At 40.6% G+C, this 12,794-nt stretch overlaps 1 protein-coding gene across 1 annotated transcript; it reads right to left on the reverse strand.

Moving 5' to 3' along the window:
• Window positions 1-7,481, reverse strand: LOC122844636 (transgelin-like). The gene is made up of 6 exons (XM_044140307.1): window positions 7,394-7,481; window positions 5,469-5,590; window positions 1,824-2,010; window positions 1,556-1,727; window positions 1,340-1,442; window positions 1-1,251 (listed from the first exon to the last, which is right to left on the reverse strand). The coding sequence occupies exons 3-6, from the start codon at window positions 2,001-2,003 to the stop codon at window positions 1,101-1,103; spliced, it is 606 nt and encodes a 201-aa protein (XP_043996242.1). The 5' UTR covers window positions 2,004-2,010; window positions 5,469-5,590; window positions 7,394-7,481; the 3' UTR covers window positions 1-1,100.
• Between the last annotated feature and the right edge of the window lie 5,313 nt (window positions 7,482-12,794).

Here is a 12,794-nt window from a genome sequence, read left to right on the forward strand (position 1 = left end):
TGTCCTTGAATGCACCACCCGGTGAAGTTTTATTGTTTTGTTGGGGGGTTTTTTAAGCATTGTGTCCTGGTTACAATTGTGAAACAGAGAGGAGAACAGAGAATTAATTTTTGCTTGACATGTTTTCCAGCCACACTGAAAAATAAATCAATCATAAATGTTTGCATTCGGGGGAGGGGGTTTTGTTTTGTGGAGAGGTTATGAGCCGTCAATATCTTACCAGTAGGAAGTATTTCTCTGCCATTTCCTGTAGCTAGAGGTTAATCCAGATGGGGCCAAAATCAAAGTGGATTGATCCCATCTTCAAATAACTCCAGTCTCAGCAGGTAATGCAAAAGCTAGTTTAGAAACCTTTAAACCACCATCATGTTTGCTTTAGACTTGATTTACATAGAAGCTTATGGTTCTAAAAAGGTTGCCATGTGAAACGCACAGTGGTCAAGCAATTTTACAACAACCTAAAGGTCAGACTTTAGATCAAGTTATACTTATTACAAAACAATAATTTTGTAAATGACAGGATACACCTGTTATTGTAATAGACCACTAACTCATTGTAAATAATAATAAAAAAACAACTTCTGTGTAAATTAATCTAATGCAAATTTGATTCTAGTTTGAAGATTTACAAAACAGCATTCACATGAAAACAGATTTGGGATTGGAGCCACTTTAAGATGGCAGCTTTACATTAATATTGGGCCCTCTCTGACTAGCAGTTAGCATTAGCCTCCATGGAAACTAATCAGAAGAAAACTTTAAGAGCATTACCTATTACAGGCAAGACGGTCTTTGTTCATAACTTTCCCACAGAAACCCGATTTCAGAAATTAACATACTCCTTCTCATAAATGAAACGTAATCGGTTTAAAAATGTAACTGACAGGCAGAGGGGTAGCTATAAATCTACAATGTACCAAGCTTTAGACATCAGCTTAAGGTCTCAATGTGATATGTGCTCAGGTTCTCTTTGGTCCCTAATTTGGTCCAGTTTTTCTTGACCAGTAAGGTCAGTTTTCTCCTCACGCCCAAAGTCAGAGTCAGAGCTTCTCCGTCCCTCCTCGTAGGACCTCTGAGGGCCGTATAAGACCCGCCCTGCTTCAGGGGTTGTTGATGATCTGCCTTGGGAGTCCGTAGCCCGTCATACCAGCTTGAGATGCTCCTCGATTTGTGCCCATCTGCAGGCCGATGACGTTCCTGCCTTCGTTCAGCTGGTCCTCTGAAAAATCTCTCTTGTTTTCCTGCGACTTCCTGCACACATACAAGCACAATTTTCAGCACCACAGGCTTTTCTTTTGTCTGGATTTAGTCACAAGGATAATAAAAGTGTTAAACTCACTTGGGGAACCAGTTAGGGTCTCCTTTGTAATTCCCATCATTCTTGGTGACAGCCAAACTACCCAGGGTCAGCAGGGTCCTCTGGACAGCAGCCAGGTCTTTGCCTGCAAACATGCAACAGTCCCATTTGAACACATTCAAGAGGAAGAAATAGACCTGAACATTAGCCTCTTAATTCTGCTAAAACACGTCAGTAGGCATCTGCTGATTTTCTTACTTTCATAAAGATCTACAGTCTGGAACATGTCCGTTTTGATGACTCCGTAGCTTTCTGCGGCTTTAAGGAACATGGAGATTTGCTCCATCTGCTTGAAGGCCATACCGGAGGTTTTAATGGCCTTAATGGGTTTGTTGGCTCCATACAGGCTGTTGATGAGCTCACACAGTACCTAAACACAGAACAGATACCTCTCATCAACACTGCCACAAGTGTGATTTACTAAGTCCTATTTAGATAATTACATTCCTGCAGATCAAACACTCACACATCCATCCTTGAGCCACTTTTGGAAGCCAGCCTTGTCTTTCTCGGGCTCTTTAACGTTGGGGCCACACTGGGCGATAATCCACTTCACCAGCCTCTCCTCCACTTCCGGGTCGTACTTCTTGTCAATCTTGCTCTGAACCTCGCGGCTCAGGCCGTATGCTGGACCCCTGTTTGCCATATTTGTCCTGTTGGGTGTCATTGAGAGAGAGTTAGATAAGCTGGTCGTTCATTAACCTTACATCTGCGCAGGATGGTGTGTCCATGTTATTGCAGCATTTGCAACCAAATGTTTGCACTATGCACACCCAAAACCCAAGATTGAGCCACGATTTCTATGCTATTTGGGATTACATAACTTTCTTTTGTAGTTTTTAATCATTAGTTGAGTTTCTTTCAGATATATAGTACCTTGCAGAAGTATTTTGTTCTCACTTTTTCCCCCATTTTGGAATGTCTACACCTTAAGCTTTAACATACATTTTTTTTAAGCTTTGAAAACATTAGAAAATTTGTTAAAGGTTTGCAATAAGCCATATAGTATGCATATAAAACATGTGGAGTGTTTTATAACTTAACACTGTAAATCACTGAACACACCATCCATTTGGTGTGACATGGTGGTGGTTGCATCATGCTGTGGGATGCTTTAGCTTAGCAGTTTCAGGAAAGCTGATGAGAGTGGATGGTTTAGATCAAATACTTATGCGTTGGAATGGCCCAGTCAAAGTCCAGATCTAAATCCAATTGAAAATATGTAGCAATATACAAAAATTACTCATAAGTATATAGTTAATTGAATCTGAATATGTACTATTTTGTTTGACTAAGACGGGACTCGGACTATAATTCACACTGTCAGATTTAAACAGCTTGGGAATTCAGATTATCATTTTTTTTTTTGATAAATTAGTTTCAGATAATGCACCTAAAGCGTACGTGCATTTTGGAAAGCCACTTCCACTGGAGTATCTTGTGTGTTTTAAACTATAAAGATAAAACCAGTTGCTCTCTCAATAGAAAGGGAAGAATGAGGGACAAGGACTTTTCTGGAAACTTTATAGGAATACAATCCGTGTCCTTTTCTACAATGCAAAACACATTTAACTTTCGACTGTAAATCATGGCCAAAACAATGAGTGGTGGTGTTTTCATTATCCAGGCCGTGGCAGTGTAATTATCCAACAAACACGAGAAAATTAAAGTGATGGATGTCTTGTGGATTACAACCCAGTTGCTCTCTGCGAGTAATTGTGGCTGGCCTATCTCAGTTATTAATGCTCTATGAACTTCCTGTCGAACCGCCCTGCTCCCTGCATCCTGTTTGCTCACTCTGGTGTCACTTCCTTCCCCCCCTCCCTGACAAAAGTAGCTATGTGTACAGAGGAATCTAAACAAAACACTACGGTTGTCACTATGGGAACCGGCTTCAAAATGACAAACGCTGCATTCAGCCTGCTAAATTGTAACAATACTCAGCCTGTGTAGAAGCGGGGCAAAAATCCTGCAATTTCTGGTTTTCCATGACTCCGGATAACATTATGCACATGTTTAGAAGTGATGGGAAAGTCTTCCTGGGTATTTTTTAAGCAGTCCACACACAAGAAGTGGTGCGTTTTGCATGTAAATATCAATGCAAGAATGTGCTTGTGGGTTTTTGCAGGAGGAATGGTTTAAATTTGATCCATGAGACATTAGGTTCTCTGGTGCACAAAGACGCACCTATTTTGTCCATTGCAACACAAGACACTCGTCAGACTTGCGCAATAAGTGATGATAACTTGACGTATCATCCTCACAGAAACAGTTGATCACTTGCACATCGTCTGCATTTTTTCTTTCTGGTTTCAGTGGTTACACACCAGATGGATCTCTTCCTGTCCTCTAAATTATTCCACGAGTTTGTTGCAATAAGTGTGGGGAAAAAAATACAAAATCCCCAAAACATCTAAAGTGTGTTTCTCAATCGGAGGAGTTTCATCAGGGATGTTCTGGCATGCCCGGGTTAACAAGCTGCAGCTGCAAACATCAGGACTTATTCTCAGTGAGAAATCGAGGATGACAAAGACAATATAAACTCTCAGATTACACGGCACATTTGAGCAAGTGGCATCGTTTCCAAGCCAGTTGTGTGTTTAAGTGTCGGACTGAGGGACTTGAAGACGTTTCAGCATGGGTTTATTTTAAAGCATGATCAAACAAAATGTGTAGACGAGTAGGAAGCAAACTTAGGGCAATTTTATAGTTTAAAAGCTAAAAAGAAAAATGTACAGGAATTTCTGTCTTTTTTAGAAACTCTTATCAAAACAACATTACAGATGTAATTTCTTGGAGAGAAGGTTGTTCAGAGCTTATATAACTTTAAAACCCACAACATGTTGAGTTTCTCGTTATCCATCATTACACTTTTAGTGTAAAAAAATTTGATAAAAACTAAAAGCGCTCTCTTAACTGTACTTCAGCAGAAAGTCTGACTAGTTTGCTTCATGAGTGGAAATAGCTAAACTTTCATTCTTATAAAGGGGAAGAAGTCTTTCAGGAGAGGGACTTTCGGGAGAGGGACTACACCGTTACTCTATGTTGATTACACCCAAAAAAAAAAAACAAATCTGAAAACTTAGACATATTGTACTGAAGAGGATTATGGTGAGGATTCTGACAAATCTCAGATTTGTTCATGCACCATCAAGTTAATCTAGTCTTAAAACTCAAAGGGACAAGCTTTCAGTCTGGGTAAAGGGCACTTTTACAAATCCTATAACAAAAGAAATAGTTATGCGATTATTTTTACATGGTAATATAAGTGACACACCGAAGAATGTTTGGTTATTTGGATTATGACAGACAATCAGAATCCAGATTATGTTTTTTTTTTGTGGCACTGATCTTCTCCCGTATCACCGTTAGTACGTCAGAATGTAGAAGTGGTGCGAATTCATTTCTTTAAACTGGTTCTGAAACCATTACCGTTTACAGTTATGGTTTCAAATCACGTTTTATGAGTTTACTGAAAGTTCTCCGTAGTTAATCAATATGCAACAGATCTGTATCAAGTCATTATCGAAAGTTAAATCTCACCTGCCATCTGTGCTTTCATTTGCACCAGCGCTCCCACACTCTCATATCATAACTTGCGATCTTCCGTTAAATGAAGCGTTTCACAACTTACTTGTTGCAACAGAATTTGAGAAGATCACATAAGAGATCCAAGTAAAGGAGCCCATATCAGCTTTTGTTTAATTTCTGCCAGACCTGACTTTTCTCACACTCACACACAAACGCACTTAAAAAAACAAAAAAAAAAAAACACCTCATGCTTGACATGAGGCACATGATGAATAATGTTCTGCATTTACTTCCTGAATTAGACTCCTGCATTTCAGTGTGTGAAGCAAAAGATGGCTAAAATAGACAATTTCAACTTGAAGTGGTTGAATCTGAAGGAATACATGTACATTTTCTCCAGGCCTGTGCATAATTAAACAGTAAGGAAAGAGAGCGAGAAAGAGGGTGGGGTGCTTGAACCATTGAACATTTCTCATTCTCCCTGTATGGAATAATCCACAGCAAACAAACAGGCATCCAAACTACCAGAAAGATCTCAGAAACCTCAGATTGAAAAGGAAAACCAAGGGATTTTACTCACGTTGGGTTGTAGCTTTCAGGTGGATAGAAATTAACTGGGCCTTGTGCTGCTGTGTTTTCCTGTTTCCTCCACGGCTCGGTGCAAAGTGTGCTGCCAGCACAAGTACAGCAAACACCTCCCGTCTGTGACAAAAGAGAGAGAGAGAGAGCGCAAAAACTGTTACGCCTTCAAACCCTCTCATTTCACTCCATGACCCGCCCATGGGGCTCCAACTTTGTTTCCTCACTAAAATGTAAATTCCTTATTTAGGAAAAGGAGAGGAAGGAGGGGGATTAAAAGCCGAACATGTGACTTGAGAGCGTGGTGTGGTCGCTGAAAGGAATTCTCCAAATTTCCCACTCGACCACAGGAGAACAAGATGGGATTAAGCAGAGGAGGGGAGGCAAGGCAGGGGCGATAACATCCTCCAGACGGGTGAAGCTTAAGGAGCAGAGAGAAGGGAGTTGCTGTAATTAAAGACCGATGAAGCACATGTGGGAGATTATGCACTGCTTCAGTTGAAGCCGGTGGTGTTTGTGGTTCTTAAAAAGCTCGTCTGAAACGAAAACAGAGAACCGGCGGCTGTGAAACGGAAACCTCCCCCGTCAGGACGAACAAGAGAAACGGGTCATGAAACAAAAGTTCAGACTGGCTCTTCATTTTAGTAAACAAGCAGAGACGCTTCCCCCTCTGGTGCATTCCAGCCTGTTCACCTCTTGATGGCAGCAGCAAGTAGGAACCTGTCAGGGCTTCTGCATAAAGACGTGGAATCGTTGCTGATGCGATTACGCTCCAAGAAACACGGCACCAAGAAAACTGAAACGTTAAAACCCATACAGGACGCAAACGCTGCCCAACCAACAGGCAGGGTGCGAGTTAGAATCACGTTTCATTCTTTCTGCATTTGATGAAAAGTTCGCAGCCAGTTCGCCTTGGCATTAGGTTTGGGGTTCACTCGCGTACCTTCAAGATCTTGCGGAGAACTTTTCAATTCAACATCTGAAAGTGTGACCACATAGCTATAGCTGCCTGGGTTAGGATCACAACTGAGGCAGCCAAGAGGCCAGCGGCAGCTCTGGAGGAGCTGCAGCTAACCCCAAGAGAATCCAGCTAAACTAGATTATCGATCCGTCTCTTCTCAAATTTGAGAGTGGCAAGAAGAAAGGCACAAATTTGCGGTTCACTTAGCCTCTTACCCTGTAGGGGCCACCGGAAACACGTGGAGGAAAACTAGCCTGCGCATACTTCTACATATCTTGTAGCATTGTGTATTAAATTTTTCTTTAAAGCCTTTCTGTAGATGTGCAAGGCTGTTAGAAAAACTCTATGATGTGCAGCAAAGGCCTTTTTACAATGCAAAGATTCATGGGGATAGATTACACGTTTACACTTCCTGAAATTGTCTTTTGTGGCAGTCCATGTTAATAAAATACATTAAAAAATAAATGTCAACACTGTGCAAATGTATAGTAGACAGAGAGATGTGAAATTCAACATGTAGGAGGGTGACTGATGTGAAAGCAAAAATCCTCTAACCACACCAAAGTTCCACAGTTCCACCAATAACCTTGGGTGACATTGGTTTTTGAACATTTTGTTTCACTTTCTATCTTTAAAGCACTCATGTTGAAAGTTTACTTTGTTTTCACCAATCCTTCTCCAAAATGATGCACATGTAAAAACGATCAGATCGTGTTTGCTGCGTTTTCATCCCTGACACTAAGCTGCTTGTTCCTGCTCGTTAGCGACATCTGGTGGACAAAGGTGGCAGATAGCAGTCAGGATCCTTGTTTGCCTCCCCGTAATTACTAAAGTCAGAGCAACTCGTGCTCCTTTTTGCCTCTACTGTGTCGTGTAAAGATGACAGACTCAAAAGCAGGCAAATTCTAGTTTTCAGAGACTTTGAAAATTGAACAGCAATTAAAGGAAAGAGAAACTAGTCAAACCTCAGGCAGCACAGCAGCTCAAGATGAACAAAGGAGATAAAAGACATCAAAAACCAGGAAGTATAAATACTGGAGAGGATGATTATTGATTGAGGACAGCTGTGCTGATCACGTAAGAAACAGCTATGAAGAACAATCATGTTACAAAACAAACAGGAATTTAAACATTATAGCTAACATCAAGGTAGTGTTTGTAGTTAAATACTTTCTGAAAATGAATGCAGTAACATATATATATGGTTCCACACCTACTGATACCCTCTACAGTTCAAAATAAATAACTGAATGTAAATTTTTTTTCGTTTTTAGATTGATTATAATATTTCGGGAATTTTATTTACATAACTTCCTGTTTGATAAAGACGTGGCCTACAACAAGAGAAATATGACAAGAGGTCATATCACTAAAGTAAAGTTGATGTGCTTTAATCAGCATGCTACACAAAATTACTAATTTAAACCTTACTATATGTAGAGCATACGGTGGTAAGAAGTTACGAAGAAGAGAAAGCGTTCAGCATTGTTCGTTCGGCCATCTGATTCTTCAGATCTACATCCTGCAGAAACCAGCAGGGCGAGCTGGAGAGGAGACAGTCTAACAGAGGATGATAGAGGGAGATGGTGCAAGTCAAAGATTTCTCTCTCTGTCTGTGTGCTCCAACACAGAAAGATGGAGGAGGAAAAATATAGGGGCTGATCTACTGGAAAAAAATAGGGTGTACAACTTATTAGCAGCAAGGTGTTGCCAAAAACTACGGCACTAATAGTTTTTTGTTTTGGTGTCGTTCATCTTTTCGAGGTGGGATGCAGGTCAGTTCAGAATGAATGCATGTGAATAAATAGTGGTATGTGTGTTCTGTGAACTCATTAACACTGCGACGCCTCTGGTCCCAAGACATCAGAAATATGATAGGTTTAGAAAACATTAGTGACCAGCCCTAGAACGTACAGATGAGTTAACGCAGGTCATTTTATCAAACTAAACTTAGACAGACACGCCCGCTGGGTGATAATGATCAAACCGAAAGCTGCTAATTGAAAAAGAGCCGGCCGGTGGTCAGAGCGGTGTGCGGCCATCAGGGTGTAAAGTGTGAGCCTGCTGGACACAAAGGAACTGCACAGGCTGAGATGATGAATTGCAGCCCAGGGGACGGTCGGAGAAAAGCAGTTAAGTGTTTTGTTGCTTTCAACCTTGGAGGCGAATGATTTAAGTCTGCTGCTTTCTTTTTTTTTTTTTTTGGCTCACATCCAGGAGAGCATCACATAGCCCTGTAAGATCTGCCTGAGTGATTTCTGAGTTTCAGAAAGGTGAAAACCCTTGAAGTGGAGTGGGCTTTCCTTGGTGAAAAACAGCTGGACACATAAACAATAACCGAGAGTCTGCACGAGTCTGTGACACGGAGCAGTGCTGCAATGCTGCTGCTCTCTCCTGCAGGTCTATTGATCTCCATTACCATGTACATTAAGTTTTACTGCCTTCCATCAGCAGATAATCAGGTGTTTGTTTCAACAATATGTGCATTATTTTACAGCCAAATTCTAGTAAAACCAAAATAAAAGCTAACCTTTTTAGTGCCCAGAGTCTCTCTCACTGAGATCAGTGTGTCATTTTATAACTGGAAACTACTGCTTCAAATTTGGAAAATAAACACTTAAATCGACATAGTTGGAAGAAAAACAGGAGCGCCTTACGAAAGTATTTAAACCCCCTGAACTGCTTCACATTTTTTCACTTTACAGCCACAAGATTTCTTGTATTTTGATGGGATTTTATGTAATAGACCTACACAAAGTAGCACAGCCTTGCAAAGTGGAAGGGAAAAGACACAATACTTAAACATTTTCTGTAAAAAAAGATTTAATAAAGTGCTTGGTGCATTTTTCTCCAGTCCCTGTTGCTCTGATACCCCGTAATTAAATCCATTGCAGCAATTTTTCTTAAGAATTTTCATAGGCAAACAACTCTCACTTGTGTGTAATTTAATAAAACAAAACATTCTGTTGTTATTGGACATCAATGAACAAACAACATCTTGAAAAACACAGAATGCAGCAGACAGGTCATCATCCAATTCATAATGATGCACTTCTTTGTGTTAGTCCCAATGCCATAGGCTGAAATTTATGCTTGGAAAGCGACAAAGTGTGAAGAAAAGCTCAAGAAGTATGGATACGTTTGCAAGTATTCACTGACATAAATGATGCATGTGGTAAACACACTAAAAGCAGGAAAATCACCTTTTGGATTTTATGATTCCAAAGAAAAAGCTAATTTCTCTTCAGTCATTTTCTCCAATGTTGGTTATTCTGAACTCTCATTTACTTGCATAGTTTTGTAAACGCTCTTATGGCCAAACTGCCGGCAAAATAATAAATGCCAACATGATGTTGAGCTGCTAGAAGCAGGTTTTTGCCTACCGAGTGGAAAAGGTCCCCCTATTTATTGCAGCTCTTTAAAAAATAAAATTAGAACGCCACATGCATAGTAAATGTCATTCTGAGCTCCAGATGGCCAATGATAAATTATATTTTACCCAGTCCTCCGCTCACAACCACAAGGATAACGATGCAGTGGCAAACATAAACTAAGGAAGTGCCTGGTATCAATACTTTCCTGCACTTAGTTTAAAGCGGACCAGTTTGCAAAGACGTGTGGTAATCCGGTAGCACAGGATCAATAAAATATATACGGAAACAATCCAAGTGAGATCATTCAGAGTCGAGGTCGCTGCAGGTATGACTGCTATCTGAACAATGCAATCCCAGATGTACCGCGGAAACTTGTTTATCGATAATATAACAGGACCGCTTCTGCAATTCGTCGAGCTGAAGTGTGCGGTAGTCAAACAATTGCTAACAATTATTCTCCCCGTGCTCTCAGCTGACCCCTGAACGTCCATATAAATCTCATCCTCCCCACCTCCTCACTGTAACCGTTGCTCCGACGCGGGAGCCAGTTGAGCAGAAAATACCCATTTGCCCTGCAGTAACTGTTTGGTCGCGTTCTTTTGTTTTAAAGCAGAGCTCTCTGGCTGCAGCAGCAATGACGTCCGTATCCTAACCAACTGTATCGACTGAACACAGCTGATGGACGGCAGCGACATGCTGTTTATTGTAGCTGTAAGTGAAGATCAGACGTAATGTATATGACCTCTGTGTGTTGATCTGATAGAGGAGCGTGGATGGGGGATGGGTGTGAAAAGAGAACCTGAGATCATAGAGGGCAAGGGTTCTGAGTGCGGTTCTTCTGTAGAGCAGTCACTATCCCACCTGAAGTGGGACAAACATGCAGTTTCTTCTTTGACAAACATGCAGTTTCTTCTTTGTCATGAAGCATCGGACTCAAAGAGTCAACTGAATGGGGCTCAAGATTTTTCCAAAATCTAAAGATTGCATGTGCTTTTATAAACGCCTGCAATGTCATCTCTTTGGTTTCCAAAGTCAGAGCTCTACGGTTGCTTTCCTGGCTGCTTTCGTTCCTTCCCAGGATCAACACACCTAAATCAAATCAAGTCGAATCATGGCTTGTTACCAAATGTTCTGCAAAACCTGACTAAAAATAACCAGGCTGAGACCAAATCTGGTAAAGGCAGAAAGGAAAGGCAGCATGTAAATGTGTTAATTTATACTAACCTGAATTACTGTAGATTTTTGCATTTTGATTTCTACCGTACATTACTTCTCATCTGTTGCCACGGCCATACTGTCTTCTGTTACAACAAACCTTTTAGCAGAACAGACAAAAGACACATGCACTGAGTGTTCATGCTGATGCTCAAAAGAACAACGCAAAACCAGGACTGATTTGTTTTTCTTGTTGTTTTTTTGCTTCTCTTCCAGTATCAAGAGTAGGTCAGATTAATCCAGGATTTAAAACCATGAAGCATTTTACATTTCATTTCTAACTCTCCTCCAAAGACAAATTAACCCAATAAGAAACAAAGAGGTGAGAAGAGACATTTATTGCAGCTCTCAATATTGTAACCTGGTCTTTTATGCGTTTTATATACTCTAATTGTCTAAATATTTTTCTAGAAATGTAAGAGTGATGTCAGAGCAGCAAAAAAAAAAAGAATAAAATAAAACAGCTCAGATTCCTTGGTAAAGCTGTCTCAACCTAATACAGTAACAGGAACATCCCAGGTCTCTAGCTGAGATTCAGCAGTTATAAACAAGAAGGAAGAAAAACGGAGGAGGGAGGAAGGATAACTGGGATTAATGTCGATCCGAGAGGAAATCCAGGTGGACGAACCGGAGCGAGTCTGGATGAGTGAGGGCGGAGAAGGTCAGAGGATGGCAGGAGGGCAGGATGAAAAAAATGTGGAGGTGGACGAAGCGGCGGGAAAGAAACGCGCGCAGGACCAGATGGAGGCAGAGAGAAAGGAAAAGCAGAGAGAGACCGATCCCACAAAAAGGAGTCAGAGTCACTTGCAGAGAGCGAAATAGAGACTGACATAAACCGATGGACGGAGCCATTAGGAGAGTGGAAGTGGAGCGGGCTCCAGAGAGGAATAAGCCAAGTCCAATTTCATCTTTATGAGTGAGGGAAGTGGCAGAGAGGGAAATATTGAAGGAACGCAGGAGAGGAATAATGAAATGATTCCCCTCCTGTGTTACTGTTGGCATATTAATAAATCAGCTTAAAGGAGCGGGTCACGGAGCAGAGAGAGGTTTAATGAGGAGGCCCGGGAAAGTTTCTGTAACAAGCCGGCCGCTTATATTCAGTCTTATTACTTCCTATCAGGAAAAAATATTTTCCCCCTCTTTTTAGAGAGGGGATATCCTCTTTTTTTGCTTTTTGTGACACTTAAATGTCTCATATCATAAAGAAATGTTAAAATTAAAGATAAGTTGAGTAAAAACAAAATACATTTTGAAATGATTATTGAAAAAAGCTTTCTAAACCAACTCGATGCTATTCAAAATAAATGGCCTTCTGGGGCTCATTAGTTACAGAAAATCAGGAAATTCTGGTTATTAGTTGAAGTCTCAGTTATTAAAACAATTATTAGATTTCAGAGTTTGCAAAAACAATCGATTTATTGCATTTAGACGACAGTGGAGTGACTTGAATATTATATTTTCTTGTTGTCCAGTGAGTGACACAGCACACGTGGAAAAGGTCAAACTACAAAACTGCACAACACCGTAAACAGGGGATAATCGCACCAAAACTTATGAAATAAATTAAGAATCAGTGGCTTGATGTTAACCGATTTTAGCTGGTTTCCAAAAAAACGTTGACAAGCATTTCAGTCCCTTGATGTGCAATAACGGACAGGAGAGACTTGCAGCTGGAACTGTAATGAATTTAAAGTAAACTCAGGGAGTCTGAAGATTGTTACATGCCATATTTTTTCAGTTTTTTGTTTGCGAAAAAAAAAACCTAATTATAAACCAT

The sequence above is a fragment of the Gambusia affinis genome, linkage group LG15 (assembly GCF_019740435.1).
Source record: "Gambusia affinis linkage group LG15, SWU_Gaff_1.0, whole genome shotgun sequence".
Lineage (NCBI taxonomy): Eukaryota > Metazoa > Chordata > Actinopteri > Cyprinodontiformes > Poeciliidae > Gambusia > Gambusia affinis.

What these genes read in the sequence shown, in the direction of transcription:
- LOC122844636 (XM_044140307.1), bottom strand. Translation starts at nt 2,003, where the DNA reads ATGGCAAACAGGGGTCCAGCATACGGCCTGAGCCGCGAGGTTCAGAGC. An exon ending in AGTGGCTCAAGGATGGATGT is followed by an intron (nt 1,728 to 1,823) that starts GTGAGTGTTTGA and finishes TTCTGTGTTTAG; the next exon opens with GTACTGTGTGAGCTCATCAA. An exon ending in GACTGTAGATCTTTATGAAA is followed by an intron (nt 1,443 to 1,555) that starts GTAAGAAAATCA and finishes GCATGTTTGCAG; the next exon opens with GCAAAGACCTGGCTGCTGTC.